Raw genomic sequence first — 21,331 nt, forward strand, 5'->3', positions numbered from 1 at the left:
TTTTTGACCTCAGGATGAATGCAGTCTGCATGAAATGCATCATTCAGATTTATTCAAATGGACAAAAGTTCATTTGACAACATGATATAAATCATAGTCATGTACAAATACGGCAATAGAAAACACTTGTGCAAATAAATACATATTAAAGTTAACATCTCTAATCAATAAAACAGACAACAGGTACTTCATCTCATTTCTTTTCCTTCCAAGCAATTTGGCTAATAACCGTATTGCCTTTTTGGCGAGAAAAATCACAGGTTTCTTTAGATATACATCGTAAACATGCTCTCTTGACGCCTGTAACAGCAGTTTACTCAGGTTTAACATTTGTCTTCGGCCCTAAACAGGCTGTTTGCATAGAAAAAGGCAAGTACACGCCAACTAAACAGCTGTTTACTTGCTGCTTCCTGAGTTGAGAAGTTAGAAGAAGTCTATGTTCCGTAGATAAGAACATAGGAGGTCTGTGGCGCGTTCTGTTTTACATTACAACATTTCATTTGGTCCCGGTCCTGGCCCGGCTCCTTCTGCGCCAATCGAGTGTTGGGTTACAGCGCAAAGAGGCTCAGCACCCACCCAGATTGCAGGAATGAGTGGAAGTCCTTCGTGCCAAGTCTCTCCAATAACCCCCCGTGTGACACAGAAGGGACCTTTGTGAAACAATCCCTCCACTGACCAGTAAACACTGTTTAATTAACCTTTTCTCCTCTCCCTCCTCCCATATTCCCATGTTTTCCTAGGAGGGCCAAAGAGAAAAGCATAATCTCTCCTTCCAACACCCTTACGGCCCCCCGCACAAATACTCACACACATACACACACACATTTTCTTTCAGTAATCAGAGTGCAAGAATTATTTTTTCCCCCCCCACTATTATAACAGTTCAGAATCGCCCGTTGTTTAAGGACTGGACCGGAAATGGTCTTTCTAAGAGTGGAAGGCGGTCGGGGCTGCGTGACGGTGCTTGAGGGAAGCGGTCGGGGGACATCCTGGCGACCGGGAGCCCAGACGAGCAGGAGCGAATGGGAACAATAGCCCTCCACGACCTCTCTGCCCCGAATCCAACTCCCGGGAATTACGGCGAGCAGGGAAAGAGAACGCTTAGAACAGGCATGAAAAGAATCAAATGCCTTTAATTGGTCATAAACAACCCAAATGCCAATGCAGGGGGGAGGAGGTTTTAAAACGCGCAGAGACAAAAAGTCAAACAAGTATGCCAAGGAATGGGACTACAGTATGCGTTTAGCCCTTTCATTACAGGGAGGATCTCGTTATGTCATGATCGGATCCTCGCGGACAAACAAGGGAGTTGCCTGGAGATGCTTCACTGAGGTTGTCTGAGGACGACATGAGAACATGAGAAAGACAGCGAGGGTGATGGACGGAGGAATGGATTCACATCTCCAAAGACAGCATGGAGGGGACCAGGTGCTCAATATGAGCATAAAGACGTTGGGGGAATGTAAAGAGTCCCGAAGGTAATGACATGAGAGCATGCCGCAACACACCCAGCAAGCGAACCGGGGGAAGAATCAATCAGATGGCGCACAATGTCCAGAATGAACAGTCTATGAGATAGTGCCTCCTGGTGGTACCAAGCAGGAACTGCAGTTTGGGAAGCTGAGTGGAAATTGGTTGTTTGGCAGCCACTACAAACTTTTTGGAAAACATATGCCACTGGTAAGACCAAATAGCTTGTTGTAATAGCAGAACGACCACATAACTATTGAAGGCTTATTTCAAACAAAAACCCTCGTTTTGATCCAAAACTGTATGACTTTTTATTCTTCTGCAGAACACAAAAGAACAGACTTTGAAGAATGTTGGTAATCAAGCAGTTGTAATTGCTATCGGTTTTCATCGTATCAACAAAAAACCCACTAAGACTCTCTCAAAATGTCTTGTTTTATGTTTCACAGAAGAAAAGAGAGTCATACAGGTTTGGAATGTCAAAATGGTGAGTAAATTACAGTATTTCTGGACGAGCCATTCCTATAAAGCCCCATAAAAATCAACACTGGCTTCTGTCTGGTTGAAGTCGAATGCACATATAAACTTTTCAAAAGTGGCATGTTATCTTCAAAGCCTCCTTCTCAAAGAGTGAGAAACAGGGAGTTTTGCTAGTATGTATAAATGAGAAAGAGTAAGTGCATCTGTGTGACTTCAACATGATACACCAAATCTCATTGCACTTCTACAAAAGGCGGCACATCTTCCCACAGGGATCGCTCGACACACACGCAGGTTCTGACAAGACACCCTTAACGCACTTTTCCCAGATCATCTCAGGAATGTTCTCACCCTTCTGAAGTTCCTTTCGAGGTCAAACGTCACTCCAGAGATGGAAACCCTGCTAAAAAATTGCTTAAACTACTATTAGATTGTTGGCTGGCTTAAAACCGTCTCAGTCAGTTAGTCTCCCATTCAGATAAATGCCCAAAACCAGCAACCCAGATCAGCCTGGGAGACTAGCAACCATCTGAAGCTAGTTCAAGCTACTTTTTAAGTAGAATAAAGCACCATAAATAAAAAAAATTTAAAAAGTGCAAAAAGAAGTCGTTGATCCCCATATTTGTAGGCAGGAAAAAGCATTTGGTCCACATACAGCAAGTCCTTATGGCAACAATTCAGATTGGGCCTGATATGAGGTTCACGGGTGTGAGAGGACAGCATTTTTTTTGTCTCTGTAACCTCCGGAAAGGCTAAACAGCTCCTGTCTGAACAGGTCCAGTGGTGGAAGAGCGAAAAGCTGCCTTAGGCCACTCTCACACCACTGTATAATAGCAGTACCTCAGCAACATACACAGTCCTACCACCACCACCACCACCACCATCAACATCATCATCGCAGGATGATTCAGCCCTCTGTGTGTGTGTGTGTGTGTGTGTGTGCGCGCAGGAGTGTCCATTCAGTCTTGAGAGTCTTCAGTTGAAGAGGATTGAATCCGGGTCTCTGTTGGCCATCTGCGCCATGTGTTTAAGAATGTCCTTTTTAGTGATGATTCCCAGCAAACGCCTGAAAAGAAAGGGAGAAAAAGGATTCTTGTTTTTAATTAATACAAATCACTGAGCTGTCAAGTCACAAAAATCAAACAGACAATTATTGAACAGATGGTCCTTGTTAGCATATGCATGAGAGAGACTATGTTTGCATAAAAGTTCAAGGCCACATGTTCAAAGTGTGCGTGTGTGTTTCCAGTCTTCTTGCTTTTTATATTATGTCATTTCCTTTTATTGTCCTAGATAGACTTGAAGGGTGGATCACAGGAATCCGAGAAAGACCAACAGCCACGCTGATCCACTCCACATCGGGACCTGATTAAAACACACACTTTAAAAGGCAAAACAACTCTAGCCAGAATCAGCTTCAGCTGTTTTGAACAAATATGGTAGGGAGCGCTCTTATAAGAAAGGACATTTGTGGAAACAAAAAAAACCCAGAAACTCAAAATGGACTTTTATAAGCATAAATGCCCTCATCTCAGAAGTGCTGAGATTGTTTTATTTAATCACTGGATATTTGCAGTGTATTTCTCAGGTCAATTTATTTGTATAGCACTATTCACAATGCAGACTGTTTCAAAGTAGCTAGCGAGCACGCCAATGGCAAGAGTGCAGAGGAAAAACTCTCCAAGATGTTTACGTAGTTGTGGATGCAGAAGAAATCTTGGGAGGAACAAAGCCTCAGATGAGAAAGCCCTCCTGCTTGGGCTGGCGCATATTTAAACAAAGTTTAACGAACAGTCTAACTGCAAATTGGAAACAACAGCTCTGTTCTTAAACCTAGTGAGCTAACTTTTGACACTGCAACATGAATAGCCCTCGAGGCAGCATTCGAACTGAGGTTGAACCTCATACAACAACACACAAATATGGGAGAGTTCACTCACAATTGATTCCAATAGAGAATGACATTAGCATGTTGCTAAGCAAACCTATTTTGTTGTACCAAAAAAAAAAAGCAGTCCCTCAGTGTCATAAAATATTCGAAGGCCCAACTTATTTCTGATACTTCTGCTGTACTGACAAAGCTGCTTAAAAACTTTTTATTTACAGAAACTAGGACTATAGATATATATATAATAATAATACCACAATATTAATAATAATAACAATAATAATTCCCTACCAAGTTCCAAAAATGTTCTTCAGCGTTTACTTTTTTTATTATCACATCAAATTACTTTTCTAGTTTATTTTTACTCACATATAGCTATTCCTAACCAATAAAATATTTTACTGCTTGACATAACTATACAAAGTTATATTCATTATTAAAAATTTACATGACTGGAAGATTTCATAGATTTCCACAATTTCTAGGTCTTTAAAAAAAAAAAAAAATAAATAAATTACCTACACACAGTATATCCAGGTTTTTCATGACCGTGAGAAACCTGGTTCTTAAATAAAATAAGCTAAAACGGCTAAAAATAAAGATGTAAGCTGACAATTTTTTTTTTTTAAATAATTCTATATAATTTTGACAGTTACCCTTGGCAGTGTACTGAGACCCTCTAATGGCAATGATGTATAGTACACAAATATACTGTAAAAACTTCAATTTTTACTTTAATTTATTTTCAGTACTGAGAAGTATCATTTAAGTACATTTATACTCAACGTTTCTCTCAACTCTTGTCCAGCATTTTGAAAGAAAGCTTAGCTCTTTGCAAGCTATTCTAGGGTTGCCTTATCAGATTGTGATGCTGTTTTGTCTAAATTAGGTTATCTTAGAAGTTTGCGTAGTGTTGCTGCCACATGTGTTGCCTTTAATGCTTGGTAGCTCACCAGTTTTTGAACCAGTGCTAACATGTAACTTTAGGGGTGAGATTAAAATTTTTCAATCTGACCTGCGTTCATAAACTATAACTGAGACATGATCGCTAAAATGCAGTTTATTTCTCCTTGGCCCAGTCAAATCTAAAAAGTGACAGCCTCATTCTGCTTCTCATGGGAGAAAACAAATATCTGCTACACTTGTATCTCAGCTACTGCTTCAAACAGACCACACAGCTATGCACATCATCCATGTCCACAGACTCACCCGTTCTGAATGACGAGGCACTGCCGCAGGCCGAGCTTGCGGAAGATGTCCACTACAATTTCCATGGGCGTGTGCACAGTGACCGTAAAGGGGCTGAGGTCTAAGATGCTGCGCAGTTTGACTGCAGGAGGTGCACTGGGTGACATGGGTGGATCACATTCAGTGAACAGGATGGGAGACATGCTGACCACACCCTCCTGATTCCGCCGGGCATTTTCTAAGATGTTGGAGTGGAGAAAAAACAGGGAAGTTAGCTGGATAAACTCAACACTAATACATCAGTTACAACAAGGGTTAATTAGCAAAACTTCTGTGGCAGCCCATGGACCGTTCAGAAACCATCATATTGCACACAAAACTGGCTGAAATCACTGCTTCCAATCTGATTGGCTGATTGGCTAGCTGCTCTAAAACGTCTTGGATTCAGTGTACACCAGTTTTTAATCAGTCATCCAGGAAACAAAGTTGCACTTACAAGGCGCCAGGCTGACAAAATCTCTTAAGTATCAACTCTTTGACTGATAATCAAGGGTTTGGTTTGAGACATTTAGTAGCAAGAAAAGAAGATACCCTCAGGCACAACTTGATCTCCCTAAATATCAGAAAAAAAGAAAAGAAAACTACTTTGAGACTGTGATCGGTTGCATCAGTAAGTTGGCTGGTTTGTAAGACTCTGACAGTCAAACCGATGTCATGATGACCTGCAAGTAATTTCTACAGAAACAAAGAGCAATATATGGCCTAGAAATAATGTAAGAGTAGGTTTAAATTATTCTTTGTTTTTTTTTTTATCATACTTAACCCAAACTTTTGAAAGATACTGTATCACGGTTTCCACAAAAAAATATTAAGCAGCACAATGGTTTTCGACATTGATAATAAAAAATAAATGTTTATTGGGCAGCCAATCAGCATATTGAAATGCATTTCTGACGGATCATGTGAAACTAAAGACCGGACTGAATTAATTTCTCAATATTAGTTTTAAAATAAATGCAGCCTTGGTGGCCATAAGAGTCTTATTTTAACCTCATAAATCTTTTGAATAATTTTTTAACAAAAAATAAATAAATAAAAATAATACTAATCATATGTATAAGTCTCTTCTGCCCACCAAGGCTACAGCATTTATTTATTTGTTTGTTTGTTTGAGATATATATATATATATATATATATATAATAAAAACAGTAACATTTGTATTTGTTTTACAATACAATTTATTCCTGTAATCGCAAAGCTGACTTTTCAGCAGCCACTGAAAATTACTCCAGTGTCACATGATTCTTCAAAAATCATTTTTAATATGCTGATTTGTTGCTCAAAAAATATTTATTATTATTAATGATGAAAGTAGTTGTGCATTTTTTTAAAGTCTTAGTTGAAGTGAAGCAGTCAGGTTTACATTATTTAGTAAACTGATTTCCACTTTAATTAAAAAAAATATAACAAACACTATTAATGTAACCATTTGAAAGAAAAAAGGCGTGTGATGTCACACTTTAACTGTGATTTTTGTTCATACACACATACACCCCTTGTTTTCTTTGACTGAGAAAACCCTGTAAATAGCATAAATATGTGGAGTGACCAATAAAAATACTCTCACCTAAGGATATGACCAGATCCCTCCTCAACACAAAGCCCACCAATCTCGGAGACTGCTGTGAGATCACCACAGGAAAGCCGCTGTAGGTGGTGTCTGCGATGAGTCTCTCCACCTCCTCTACAGTCATTCCGCTCTCCGTCAGCACAGACAGCAGTGGGTCGCCCCGCCGTGGCCGCATCACATCTGTGGCAAGAGTCTTGTGACGGAATTCTTCTTTGGCCTCCAGGAAAGGGTAACCGTTGAGGCGGATGTGGGCCTCGTAGATGCTCTCACGACCCAGAGCGTCCGCGACCCATTTGCTGGTCATGGCGGCAGCCATGAGGGGCACGATGTACTCTAAACCTCCCGTCAGCTCGAACATAATGACCACCAGAGAGACAGTCATACGGGTCACACCACCTAGAGTAGAAATGAGAAAAAAAAAAACCTCTTACTTGCTAATTTGACAACGTATAGCCTAAAGTAGTGATTTAATAGTCTCTAATGCAAATTATAAAACTAACAACACTTCATTAAAACTGCGACAGTCAAATGAGTCAATGACTCTGCAAGGTCAAGCTACATTCCTGAAAGCCACCATTAAATGCTTCTGCATGGAAGACTGCACAAGGCAATTTGGTTGCGAAGTGAAAAATAAATCATCTGGAAAATGAATGTTCAGTAAATTTTCACAGAGATGCAGAAGAATCACCCCTCACCCAGACAGGCTGCTGCGCCCACCATGGCGTACAGGCCCGGCGTGATGCAGTCTGCCCCTGGAGAGCACCAGCCTCTGAAAATGTCCCTTTCGTGGTGGCGTATGGCCAGCTGCTCCATGCACACACCAAGAAGTCGGCCTGCTATGGCCCCCACCGCCATACTAGGTATGAATAAACTTATTAAATATAATAAATGTATTATTTATTAAATATAATAAATATATATATATATATATATATATATATATATATATATAAACTAATTCTTTATTTATTTTTTATATATAATACTATTATACTAAATAATTAAGAAATTAAGAAATCTTGCCTTGCCAACTACATTAAATAAAATTCAGTATTTTGAAGTTGATGAAATTAAAAATGACTAAAAATACAAATAAACCTAAATGGAAATATTTACAAATTCTAAAACTAATAAAAATGACAAGTCACATAACAAAATTATTAAAATATAAAAACAAAACACCAATTCAAACTATTTTAAATACTATAATAGTATTAACAGTAAAACCCGCTCAGAAACTCGTCACGTGATAAAGCCAAGAAACAGAAAACTTTCCAAAATTATATTGTACCATGGTAAGTCTGTGGTATTAAAGAGTTACTATCTAAACTATTATATTAACTCATTTAGTGGTTTTATACTCAAAACTGTCCTGATATTTGAATCTATTTTACCTTCATGCCAAATGTAACCACAGTGAAGATCATCTTCAAGAGCAGTGCAAGAGCTAGCTGCCACATAGCTGTATAGAGATCTGGCCCCGCCAGCCGAGCCCCCAGACCATTAGCGGCAGTGGCATTAACACTTCCTGATGCGCTTCCACTGTTGCTGGTGTAGCCGCAGAGTTTCGATGAGTCCAGCAGACCACAGTCATTAAACAGCTCCGAGATCAGTTCGCTGCTGCTCATCCGGGTGTACTCGATTGGGAACGCTAGAAACGCTGTTAACAGGGTGACCACCACAACCTCAAGGACAGGGTAGTGCCCAAGGCAGGTGTTCTTTCGGAGACGGCACCAGGCAATGTTAGCACGAATAAAGAAAGCACCCCAGAGGCCACCGAAGATGCCCAGAAGCACAAAAGGTATGAGTTCCAGAAGATGCCAGGGAGTGTGGAACTCCACGTAGAAAAGGACCAATCGGCTGTTGCCAAAGGGATTAATGGAGCGAAGGGTGAATGCTGCGACCAGAGCAGCGAAGAACGAACGCCACAGAGTCTTCAGAGGGAAGTAGTAGCTGACCTGAAAAAGAAAAGCAGGAGAAATACCGTCACTGTCACATGTTAAAACAACATTCAGCAGATGTTTTCACAATTTTAGATTAAGCATTAGACTACTGTGAAAAACAGTTTGCGGTCAGTGAAAAGTCAGAAGCAAACGAATACATTTATTCAGCAAGGACACATTACATAAAATTACACTTTATTTCAGTTATCATACATTGAGTATGCCTTGTAATGCACATTACCATGTAATGTACAGTCTCATTAATAATTCGAACCACAGTTAACACATTATAACACTTATCAATTCATTGTTACACTATGCAATTTAAATTTGGAACTAAAAAAACAACAAGATATAATGTATTACAATGCACATTAATATAATAAATATAATGCATTATAGCCTTTAATAACCCTTTAGAATGCATTACAAATAAAGGCTTTAAGTTAAGTGTGACCATTGTTTCTTGTCAGCATATTAGAACAATCTCTAAAGGATCATGTGACACTGGAGACTATATTTTAAACTTAAAATATATTTTAAATCTTAAAATAGAAAACAATTACTTTTAATTGTAATAATATTTAACACTATTTCTGGCCAAAATAAATGCAGTCTTAAGAATAAATTTTTTTTTTCACAAACATAAAATACAAAAAAAATCTTACCTCCCCCGAACATTTGAACAGCAACGTATATGTGAATTTTTGAGTCAATAACTCATTTTTTGTGTCTTTCAAAATTACATTAAAAATGCAATGCATACAGAAAGTCAAAGGACAATAACAATGATAAGAATCTATGATAAACGTTTTAAATTTTACAAATCTTTTGTGGGGAATAAAGTTAAAGTATTTCAGGGAATTATAACCAGTTTGAGCTCATAATTAAAAGGCTTTTATTTGTTCATTTATTTATAAAGAAAAGTAAAACAACAGTTTGTTTTATAATATTATTTTTTTGTTTTGTTGGCCAAATAAAATCATATCATCATGACACGTATGCACATTGAATCACAGAGAGTCTCTCAGTTGGTCATGATCATAAAACCACCCACTCAAAAAGCAGCCTGTCTGGGTTTATACTGGTTTCTTTGGCTGATTGTATAATAACCCCTCCAAAAGAAAAAGAAAAAAATCAGAAACATAAGTCAGAAATACACATCTCTTTGTTTATGGAAGGACTGCTGAAATATAAAATGCTTACCTCTTCCAGACTGAAAAGCACTCCTCCAATAGGAGCACCAAACGCTACAGACACTCCCACTGCAGATGCTGCAGACAACACCTGATACACACACACATATTTACATTCCATTGCATTCTTATTTCCTAACTGATATGCACAAAAAAGAGCATATTCACCCTACTAAATTCATGAACAATCAGCCTATACAGTCTAGAAAAAGCCTCGTCTGTTTGCTATTTCTATTACCAAATTGGCACTGGCAACTTCCAGCACATCAGTTAACAGAGACCAAGCCAAGAGGCTTATATCAATGTATTACATTACAAGTTTTGTTACTTTTCCATCAGTCTATCCCACACTCCCCTCTCCCTTATCTCTCCATCACTCCATTCCTCCTCTCCTTATCTCCCACCCCAGTTCCTCTCACCTCTCGTCTCTTGGCCTCATTTCGACGGTATTTGGTGAAGAAATGGCATAGGATGTTTGCGCAGCAGCAGGCTACGTGAACCAGCGGACCCTCCTTCCCCAGACTGAGGCCGGATGAGACGGCCAGCACCAGTGTGATGGTCTTGATGATCAAAGTCCACTTCCCTAGGTAACCCCGAATTATAAAGCCACTCAGGACGGTCTTAATCTGCAAGCATTCAGGATTGGTTTTTCAGGATTCAAAATGATTCAAAAACTGGCCATTTTCCAGACCATAAGTTGAAGAACGGTTTTGATTCACTTAAGCAGTTATTCTTGGCATACAAACATGTCTTAATGGATCGTTTTAAAAAAATGTCCTTAAATCTCCTCTGACAACTCCTCCACATGAATTTAAATCAGTAGTACAACTACAATAATCTAACATGGGGTTTTGTCGAACAGACAGTGTGACTTATGTCAGAAAGCCCTTCATTGTTCTTTCTGCCAAGGTTAGAGAGCAGAAGCAATTGTCGGTGAACATCTGAAAACATTTTGAACATCTGAAAAGAGTACAGAAAACTGTAGAACTGTCGAAAACTATAATAAACAGATATAATCTGTATCCAGAGGCGGACAGTAGTGACGTATTTTTACTCTGCTGTAAAAGTACTTCTCAGGTGTCTGTACTTTATCAGAGTGTTGTTGTTGTTTTTTTAGAAAACTTTACTTTACAACATTCCAAAGCATAATATTGTACTTTTTACTGCACTACGTTTCATATGAAATATAATTTAATACTTAATTACATTAGAAATCTAATACTTTCTTACTTTTACTCAAGTAAAATGAATTCAAAGATTTACTTGAGTACAAGAGAGCACTACATTTTTAATGTTTTTAAGTATTAAAGGTAAAACAAACAACAACTTTTATTTATGAAATGAAGTGCAGTAAAAAGTATGACATTATGCTTTGGAATGTAGTGAAGTAAAGTTTTCCCAAAGAAAAACACTCTGATAAACTACAGATACTTTTTAAATTCACTTGAGTGAAGTAAAATACTTCACTACTGTCTGCCTCTGTCTGTATCTCACTTTACTCACAGTTTGGAACAGAACCCTGAAAAGAAAAAGATTTTAAGGTATAAAACGGCTATTAAAGCCTGACTCACTACTGTGCACTTAACAGAGGGGTGTTTTTTAAATCACATTTAAAGTGAAGCAGAAGAATTCACTTAAGCAGTTATTCTTGGCATACAAACATGTCTTAATGGATCGTTTTAAAAAAATGTCCTTAAATCTCCTCTGACAACTCCTCCACATGAATTTAAATCAGTAGTACAACTACAATAATCTAACATGGGGTTTTGTCGAACAGACAGTGTGACTTATGTCAGAAAGCCCTTCATTGTTCTTTCTGCCAAGGTTAGAGAGCAGAAGCAATTGTCGGTGAACATCTGAAAACATTTTGAACATCTGAAAAGAGTACAGAAAACTGTAGAACTGTCGAAAACTATAATAAACAGATATAATCTGTATCCAGAGGCGGACAGTAGTGACGTATTTTTACTCTGCTGTAAAAGTACTTCTCAGGTGTCTGTACTTTATCAGAGTGTTGTTGTTGTTTTTTTAGAAAACTTTACTTTACAACATTCCAAAGCATAATATTGTACTTTTTACTGCACTACGTTTCATATGAAATATAATTTAATACTTAATTACATTAGAAATCTAATACTTTCTTACTTTTACTCAAGTAAAATGAATTCAAAGATTTACTTGAGTACAAGAGAGCACTACATTTTTAATGTTTTTAAGTATTAAAGGTAAAACAAACAACAACTTTTATTTATGAAATGAAGTGCAGTAAAAAGTATGACATTATGCTTTGGAATGTAGTGAAGTAAAGTTTTCCCAAAGAAAAACACTCTGATAAACTACAGATACTTTTTAAATTCACTTGAGTGAAGTAAAAATACTTCACTACTGTCTGCCTCTGTCTGTATCTCACTTTACTCACAGTTTGGAACAGAACCCTGAAAAGAAAAAGATTTTAAGGTATAAAACGGCTATTAAAGCCTGACTCACTACTGTGCACTTAACAGAGGGGTGTTTTTTAAATCACATTTAAAGTGAAGCAGAAGAGACAATGTGATTGTACGGCTGGAGAAAAGCTCTACGGTGAGTGGTTTGTTGGGAAAAGAGCTTGAATGAGTGGAAAGATATATTACATATATAGTTTGTATGAGTGTTTGATGAGCATCTCACCTCTGGTATTCCAGAACCGCAGGCATAAGGGGCAAAGGCTCTCACCAGAATTACTGCGAGGAAGGCGAAGAGAAGAGCCCAGCACATATACATGAAATAATTCACCACATACAATCCAGGCCCCTGCAGAACACACACAGGATACAAGTGAAACAAAAGAATCTTATACACCGTCACCCCCTACAGGACATATTCACAGTTAGGCCACAATTATTACTATTTACTCACATTCTAAACTCTGTGAACCTCGATTTATAATTTTGAGTCTAAAAACAATAAAGAAATGAATGCTGGAAGATTTGAGGAGGATTGTTAAAGCTTATACCTGCCTCATCGATGAGGTGTTTGTTTAAGAGTCTTTAAAATAATGCCTCAAAACTCAAGAGACAGCATCCTAAAAATGATCTAAAGTCAAAGAACATACGCTACCATTTTTTTTTTTTTTTACAAAAGTAAAAATATAATTAAATCTAAGATTAAAATGCATGTTTTATTGTCATTTGTTCAAAAACAATATTGTAGCTTGGTACCACAAGGGGGTGATATACACTACCATTCAGAAGTTTGGGGTTAGAAATTAGGGGATAGAAATGTTAGAAGCAATTTTTATTCCAAACGAACAAAAAAATAAGCAAGCTGCATGATTGTCTTCAACATAGAAAAGATTAAATGTTTCTTGAGCACCAAATCAGCAGATTAGAATGATTTCTGAAGGATCTTGTGACACTGAAGACTGGAGTTTTTAAATCGGTGATGCATTACATTTTAATTTGTAACAATATTTCAATATTCAATTGTTAATATATTTTTCGTCAGATAAATTAATCACCGTTGATCATAAAAGACTTGTTTTTTAAAAACATTTTTAAAAATGTTACTGACCCCAAACTTCTGAATGGTAGGACATATCAACAAGTGAAGAACTCGAACCACAGTGAAGAAAGGCAGCTGGAACTCATTTCATTAGCCTTCGCAAAACACTCTGTCATACATTTATTTGGAAATCTTTGCGCTAAACATGTTTGTAAAGCTTCGATTCTGCTAAATTGGAAACACTTATTACAACAACCAGACAGAAAATGAAAAGGAAACAGACATCTGTCCTTCATCTGTCAACACGTCAGTAACAGTGTGATATTTTATGAAAACAATAACCACGAATGTTTGTACTCTCATATGTCACTGGAAAAATTAATGCAAAATTTAATTCAAAGCGGTAGACAACAACATAATGAAGAAATGATTACAGATGTAATATTCTCATCCTGGTATTGTACTCTCTCTCGCACTGGTAACATGGATCTCTGTCACACAATGTGCCTGTCTGGGACAAATACAGAACCCACCTCACTGACTCCAACCATGAGTTCTGCCCAGCTTTTCCACTGAGGACACTTGTCTCTTTCCTGGAAAGTGGTCTCATTGGAAGCCCAGCAGCAGTGTTCGTGATTAAACCAGAGCCCGTTCAGACACACGCCCTCTTTAAGGTCTGTCATCCAATGGGCAGCAATGTCTATACCTCCGGCCAAGGCCCCTGGGAGACATGGGACACAAAAGACCTTCAATTCACATCATATGAACATATTTTTCCGACAATAATCTTTTTACATTTCCTAAAGAGAATGCGAGTGGTGTTTGCTAATGCAGACTTACCCCCATAATGCTACGATATTTTGGGAGTTTGCCAGATCATTGCTATGTGGTTTCTACAGTGCAGTTTTAGCACATTGCTAGGTGTTTGCTTAATGACCCAAGTCAAACAAGCTCATCCTCAAGTTTCTACAATATTCTAGATAAGATCCTAGTACCCTCTTCAGTGCAGGTTTATGTTTTTTTTTGTTTTAAATTTTTATGTTGTCCATCAGGCTAAAATCTTAGATCTGACAGTGAAGAAAAGTGATGGCACATCTCTTGTCAACATTTGAGGTATCATTCGCTCTCCCTATGTCACAAATAGTTGTGATGAGTTGTGTACTTATGAGCAAGAGTAATACTGCTGCTCGCTAATTTTCTTTATATGAAAGCCCATTTCTGACACACACACACACACACACAAACATGCTTTGGTAAATCATAATTATTAAGTCATAAAAAGTCATAATTATAACACACAAAAGTCAAAATTCTAAGATACCAAGTCATAATTATGAGACAAAAATGTATAAATGACAGTCAAAATGTTGGTCATAACTGAATTATCTTATTATTATGACTTAGTATTTCATACAACATTTTTGTTATAATTATGATTTACCAAAGCATGCTTTATCCTTAGATGACAGAAATATGCTTCTATATACCATCAAAGCTTATTTCCGACATGAGAAAAAAAACATGCTTTCAGAAATCCATTATGAAAGTCATAATTATGAGATAAAAAGCCAAAATGATGACACAGTATGTCAAATAATTATAAGATAAACGAAATCTCAAAAATATTTGCAATACAAAGTCAACAAAATTCTTATAATTACTTTCCCTCTCATAATTTCAACTTTTTTGGTCACAATTATGATTTACCAAAGCATTTTTTCCTTATATGGCAGAAATTGGTTTTTATACTTTAATGATGAACACAGAAAGTGCTGTAAAATTTTTAAAAAGTATTCAGCAGGGGCCATTAAGCAGGTGATATTTAGTAGGGAAAAATGTAATCAAGATGTGCGAAAGTAAACAGGAAGTAGGGAAGTAAACAGGAAGTGGGCTGACCTGACATGAGTCCAATGAGAAGCATCAGAAGCCAGCCGGAAAAGGCATCACTGATGCTGAAGAGCAAGGCTACTGTGGACTGCTTACTCTTATTGGTGATCTGAAAGAAAGATGAGCCGTTAAAGCAGGAACTGAAGGGTGAGGTTTCATAAGCAGTTTCATTCCCGCTCACCTCTCGATGCCGATCTCGGTCTTTAGACTTCTCCCTAACCCAGTCGATGGTGTTGAAGTCCTCGTAGGTGCCAATGCCAGGAACAGTGTCATCCAGTAGATCCATCAGCTTGGGACTGTTGTTTGGCCTCCATTCTGCTTTACAGCGGCCTACAGGGACAAAACACAACAAATTCTCATGGGAAACCAGCAGACACTCTGCATATTTGCGTGCAGCAGTGCATGCCTATGCCATTTTTCTATTGTGCAAATAGAATGCAAATAAAAATGGACAATTCCCATTGTGGTTTGAGAGGAATAACAGATAACAATCAGTTCACTAATGCATTGTCAGTAAGAGCTGTTAGCGCGTGTAGGTCAAAAGTAATGCACTTTGACAGAGCCAGACAGACTTAACAAAACCACAAATAACACTGGATGAAGTCAAAGTCAAAATACAAGCCAGTTTGAACAGGATTCACAGTGAATGTTACATGTGTTGTTTACACAATACATAAAGCACTTTTATTTTACTTCTAGCATGTTTACTCAGAAACAATGACTAACCTTGAAAACACAAAATCCTTGATTCCAAGAAGAACTATAATTGAAGAAACTGAATGCCACATTTAGAGTCGATACTATGCGATCGGACTAGACAGGAATTGATAACTAGACAAGCTGCTTTGGCCATGGTCGTAACAGAATGAGCTTTATTGCCAAGTATGTTTACAGGCTGGGTGATAAAAAAAACATTTAAAAAAACCCTATCTCTGTATTTTTTGGCTGAAATGTGATATGCAGTATATCTCTGTATTTTGTATGCTATGTACGTGTGTATATATATATATATATATATATATATATATATATAGCATACAAAATACAGAGATATACTGCATATCACATTTCAGCCAAAAAATACAGAGATAGGGTTTTTTTAAATGTTTTTTTTATCACCCAGCCTGTAAACATGGTTCTAAAAAAATGTAATACAAATTCAAAGATTCAGGTTCAACTCGAAACAAGGCCTCTGACAGCACAGCACAAAGCAAAAATGTAGAAAAAAAGGCCAGCAAACATTTTGAACAGAATCTTCTTCAGTGCTTAATTACAGGTGCAAGAGTCATCTTAAATTGTAATTAGGCGCTGAAAAAGTTATGTTGTAATCAAAACGTTTGCCATTCCTCAGCAAAGCTTTGTTTTTATCTTACACTTGCATTTTTGGTTGTCTTTTTTAATGTTTGAATGTTCAAATCATACTCAAATAGGCTGAAGAGGAAATTAACAGGAAATGTTAGCGCTCAAAATAGATCTATGGGAAAATAAGGCTAAGGGAACAGTGTGGACTTTGGCCCATAAACCTTTATTTGAGTCTGATGTACTTTGACTTGGTGGAAAAACATTAAGGAGGAAAAGATGTTTAAAGCATGGGGGTTTAAGAGGAACCAGAAGCTCTGTAAAACAAGTCTGTGTGCTTTTATTATTATTCTGTTCTATATAGTCTTATTCAATTCACTTTGGTCTCATATGTTGGCTCTTTTACTTATGATACAGTTAAGTAAAAAAACTAATTAATAAAACGAGTAAAGACGGAGTAAGAGAAGGAAAGAGAATAGACATTTATTTACCATGAAAACAGCAGCTCAACCTAAAATGAACTTTCATTGTACTTCCTCTCAGTTCTTAAAATCTTCAAATCATTCTTAAGAAATGAAATTATGCAAATGTTGCTGGTATCTTTAAAGTATAACTGTGCTGACATGACTCCAATGAATACTGAGCAACGGATCATGCAGCTTGTTCTGACAACAAGTATCATACTTCAACAAGTGGTAAAATGCACACGGAGGCGGTAACTACACTTCCTGCCTGGGAAAGTGACTCATGACTGTCTCGTACATTTATCAGTATAATCATGTCATGCTTGCTGTAAACCTCAGACAGAATTGAGGGCACACAGTTCTGTCTCCATGAGCTAGATTCTCTAAAATACTTGTCACTGATCTCTCCCCTCCTCCCTCACTTTATTTTCTCTTCATCTTTCAGTGCATCACTGAAACAAAGCTGAAACACAGAGTGCATAATGTTGCCCTAGGTACACACAATTCATTAGTATTTTGCCATTGTTTGCTCAAACATTGGAAGAATAAAGGGTTTTCATGCTGAACTTCATTCGAATTATTCAGAACACCCACACAAAACACATGCACACATAAAGAACATTTCACTAACATAATATTACCATAAACAACCACGGTAATACTATGGTGCTCATTTAAGTTCCTTGGAACAAGGATTTTAGCAAGTAAAATCCTTAAATACAAATATGTTCCACTTCAGGCTGTGGCACACGTGTCTTTTTGCTGTGAAATCTACACTGACTTTTGTATATACATGTTTAATAACTTTTATATTGTTTCAAAATTAACAGTTTCAAAATGAACACCATGGGATAAAAAAATAATAAATTCACAAACTCATAATTGTGAACAAACTGAGAATTGTGCGATGTAAACATGAAAAGTTTATACTGACTTTTTATCTCACAATTCATACTTTTTTCTTGCAATTCAGAGTTATTTTTGGATTCTGAATTCATTCTTAGAATTGCAAGAAAATGTATGAACTGTGAGATAAAAGTCAAATTATCCTATCCTTTTTTACCTTATATTTATTAATTACCTGATTATCCACACATATTTTTTTGTTCGTTTTTTTGTTTTTTATAGAAAAAAATTGTGTTAAAATGTGAGTATCAAAAATACAACAGGTTATGGAGGAGTGCTTATCTGCATAATCGCTCGATCATCATTGTACTGCACTGCGTTATGATTTGACCCCAACAATAAAAACTAGCTTTGGTAACTTAAGCATTTAAATAACATCTTCCCACCCCGTAATTTCGGGAAATATTTATATGCATTTTATGCTAGTCTGCTACACTGCTAAATATCTCACTGAGTTACATTACAAGCGATCATAATTTTATCTTTTTGGCCATACAAATATCAGCAACTGCACCAAATTGCTTATTTTTTGCTCAGTTTTTTTTACTCCTTGAGAACTATATCATACTATATGAATCATAAAAACCTGTTGTATCAAATATGACACTCAGTAAAAAAAAAACAACATGCAGACTTTTGTATTTTTTAAGATTTAGTCTAAAACGTTTCCATTTGAAAGAAACTAGACTTTCTGACTATTTCATAAATCAGGCTTCACGAGGTTAAGGTAAAACACAGCCGAGAAGGAAGAGTGAAAAGAGGAAGGCGCTGTAGATTGTGAAACAGACATGAAAAAGGAACTTCCTGGTATGATAACAGTCTGTCACACAGCATCATCAGTATCTGCGCAGAGAGCAGAGTGATCTGATCCCAGCAAACTGACACCTACATGTTTGACAAGACAAATGTGTGATACTCCATTCAAACTGCAGTCTATGCTTTATCTATCAAATATGGTTTGTAAAACAAAACCTAAACACCAAAACAAACCAGTTCATCTTGCCAAAGCATAAAGTTCTTTGATAAAAGCTAAAAAAGTACAGTGTGTCTAATATAAGAGGTTAATATCTTCTGTAGTGCGTGCGTCCTACCCGCGCTGTAATCTCGATCCAGAGGCGGGACATCCTCACTGAAGTCCACTGTAACGTCTGAAATATCCACCAGCTCATCATCACTGCTTCCACTCTGATAATTATCGTCGCAAAACCCTCCGTTGTCCATCACCTTTGTCAGAGCGGAGAGAATACAAGGTCATATAGTGGACTGAGGGGGTATTCTTCGTCCACTTTTCGTCCTCAGCAGTCTGTTGCGAAATTACGACATCGTTCCAGCACAGCAGATATGAGCAATCACTAATAAACATGACACAATTCCAGTAAATGGTGTGTTTATCAAGATTTGAATGACTATGCTGGTCACGCTGAACGTTATTAATAAACCAAAATGAAGCAATTCATAAGAGTCTACAGTTCAGGAATCGGGCTACGCTGGTCGCGCTGTGTGTTTCTGATTCACTAAAAAGAATCGGCTCATACGAGTCATTCGTTCAAGAATCGGGCTACGCTGGTCGCGCTGTGTGTTTCTGATTCACTAAAAAGAATCGGCTCATACGAGTCATTCGTTCAAGAATCGGACTACGCTAGTCGCGCTGTATGTTTTGATGCCCTAAAAACCGGCAGATGAATAATTTGTTCGTGAATCGCTCTATACTGCAGAGCCAATGGCGGTGCAAGTATCAGTAGACTATAAATCGAGTAAGTAGTGCAGGAAATTCATAAGCACCGGTTTCCAACCTACCGCAAAAGTGGGGCATCGGTCACCCACCTTTCGACTAGGTTTCTGAAATGATGTTAATAAAACTCACTCAGGTTTCAAACTCCACCACTTCCTTTATCTTGCTCCGCTAACATTTTACAAACCAACTAATATAATATTACACAAACAATTTCCAAAAACACAACATCGTCGTATGAAGGCTTCCGAGTAAGTTACGTTAGTTAATACTGATTTTATTGACCACTTTTAAAGTCATCAGATAGTTTGTCAATTATTGCAGAGTTCGAGCAAAAAAAGTGACCTAGTTATTGATGTCCTCTATTTGAGTATTTGAAGTAGCTGATAACACTTTACCCTTTGGATGTTTTAGTTACCACATCTAAACAACACAACTGTCATTTATCTAGCGATCTGTCACGCGACTCTTCAATCGATGCTAATTCGTTCTTCTGAATGATTCGATCGGTCCAACTGACTCTGAAGTGGCTGGACCTGAGCTAAAAAGTTTGATACATACCACTGTGGTTCTTCCGGACTTTACGGAGGCGCCAAGTCTTGTGATCTGGATTTGAAAGTCCTTCGATGAAGCAATGCCGAGAGCTAATCTTTCACAGCTGTCTGCCAGCTCCGTCAACTGGTGCGTCACACTTCATCCGGCAAAAGCATCTCACAGCCTCTCCAGCACGCATGCCTTCAGTCCGACCGTGCAGACCTTTAGCATGTGATCAAGCTGAAAGAGGAAGGTGTCCGTGTACCGATGCATCTTTGGGAAAGGGGGGTTTAATTCAATAACTGTTCCCTTCCTCAAAAACGGGAACGGCTGAACTTGACGTGTTTGGAGGTCAATAGCGCCGTCCAACGTCTTGGGGAGTTACTGAAATTAATTTCATTTTTCTCCAGCAGCACTTATATTGTGTAGTACTGCGACAACAGAGTCCTTCAGATAAACAATTTTAAGCATTTTTTCTAGTTATTGTATACCAATTAAACGTTAACTGTTGATCTCATATTAACTGAAAGACTATGTGGAAAATCTTAGTATTAAAATCATTTCAGAACTCGTGTAGAAAAGATCAAATGTGATTACAAAGCTAACTGGTTATACAGTACATGTTAAGCTTTCAGTCGTTGACTACGGGGGAAATCTTGGTATAAAAAATAATTTCATAACTGTATAAATTTGAAAAAAAAAACTGTGATTAAAATGCTGGTTATAATACATTAATATCCATTACATTTAGCATATTTCAAATATATATAAGTATATATAATTATTTTATTCAGCAAGGATGCAATAAATACAATTTAGAAAGTAGGAGTAAAGATTTTAACATTGTTTAACATGCATAAGATTTCTAAACAAAATCATGTTTTCTATTTTGATAATAATAAATGTTTCTTCAGCACCAAATAAGCATATTATTAGAATGATTTCTAAAGGATTTCTGAATTTCTTTCAAAAAACATATTTTTTAAATCAAAACTTTTGAAAGATAGTATTGTCACATGTAAGACCAACATAATACTTGCAAAAAGCAGAAACAGCATCACTCTTAATATCTTTATTTCATTTTGTCACTCTTCAAGGGCATCAGTAGGTCTGTTTGGTGTGTGTTGTCACCCACAATACGGGCAGAACATTCAGAGAGAACAGAATACTCGACAAGATCACTGGAGGGGACGGTGGCGGCTGGAGCTGCTAACTAAATAAGTTGCAGGTTC

General features: G+C 37.3%; 1 protein-coding gene across 1 annotated transcript; it reads right to left on the bottom strand.

The window, feature by feature from the left end:
* On the bottom strand, positions 1-20,416 carry LOC107563211 (H(+)/Cl(-) exchange transporter 5-like). Its single transcript, XM_016248025.1, has 14 exons — positions 20,127-20,416; positions 18,925-19,057; positions 15,346-15,494; positions 15,174-15,273; positions 13,811-13,998; positions 12,465-12,587; positions 10,217-10,423; positions 9,808-9,888; positions 8,053-8,616; positions 7,682-7,689; positions 7,354-7,529; positions 6,656-7,054; positions 5,048-5,264; positions 1-3,016 (listed from the first exon to the last, which is right to left on the bottom strand). Exons 2-14 carry the CDS (start codon positions 19,052-19,054, stop codon positions 2,926-2,928), a joined length of 2,433 nt encoding a protein of 810 aa, XP_016103511.1. The 5' UTR covers positions 19,055-19,057; positions 20,127-20,416; the 3' UTR covers positions 1-2,925.
* Positions 20,417-21,331: the final 915 nt, after the last annotated feature.

The sequence above is a fragment of the Sinocyclocheilus grahami genome, unplaced genomic scaffold (genome assembly GCF_001515645.1).
Source record: "Sinocyclocheilus grahami isolate Dianchi unplaced genomic scaffold, SAMN03320097.WGS_v1.1 scaffold24.1, whole genome shotgun sequence".
NCBI lineage: Eukaryota > Metazoa > Chordata > Actinopteri > Cypriniformes > Cyprinidae > Sinocyclocheilus > Sinocyclocheilus grahami.

Excerpts from the sequence above, each read along its gene's own strand:
- LOC107563211 (XM_016248025.1), bottom strand. The coding sequence starts at position 19,054 with ATGGACAACGGAGGGTTTTGCGACGATAATTATCAGAGTGGAAGCAGT. Across the intron at positions 13,999-15,173 it reads TCTCATTGGACTCATGTCAG|GGGCCTTGGCCGGAGGTATA; the intron begins GTCAGCCCACTT and ends CATGTCTCCCAG. Across the intron at positions 9,889-10,216 it reads ATGAGGCCAAGAGACGAGAG|GTGTTGTCTGCAGCATCTGC; the intron begins GTGAGAGGAACT and ends TGTGTGTATCAG.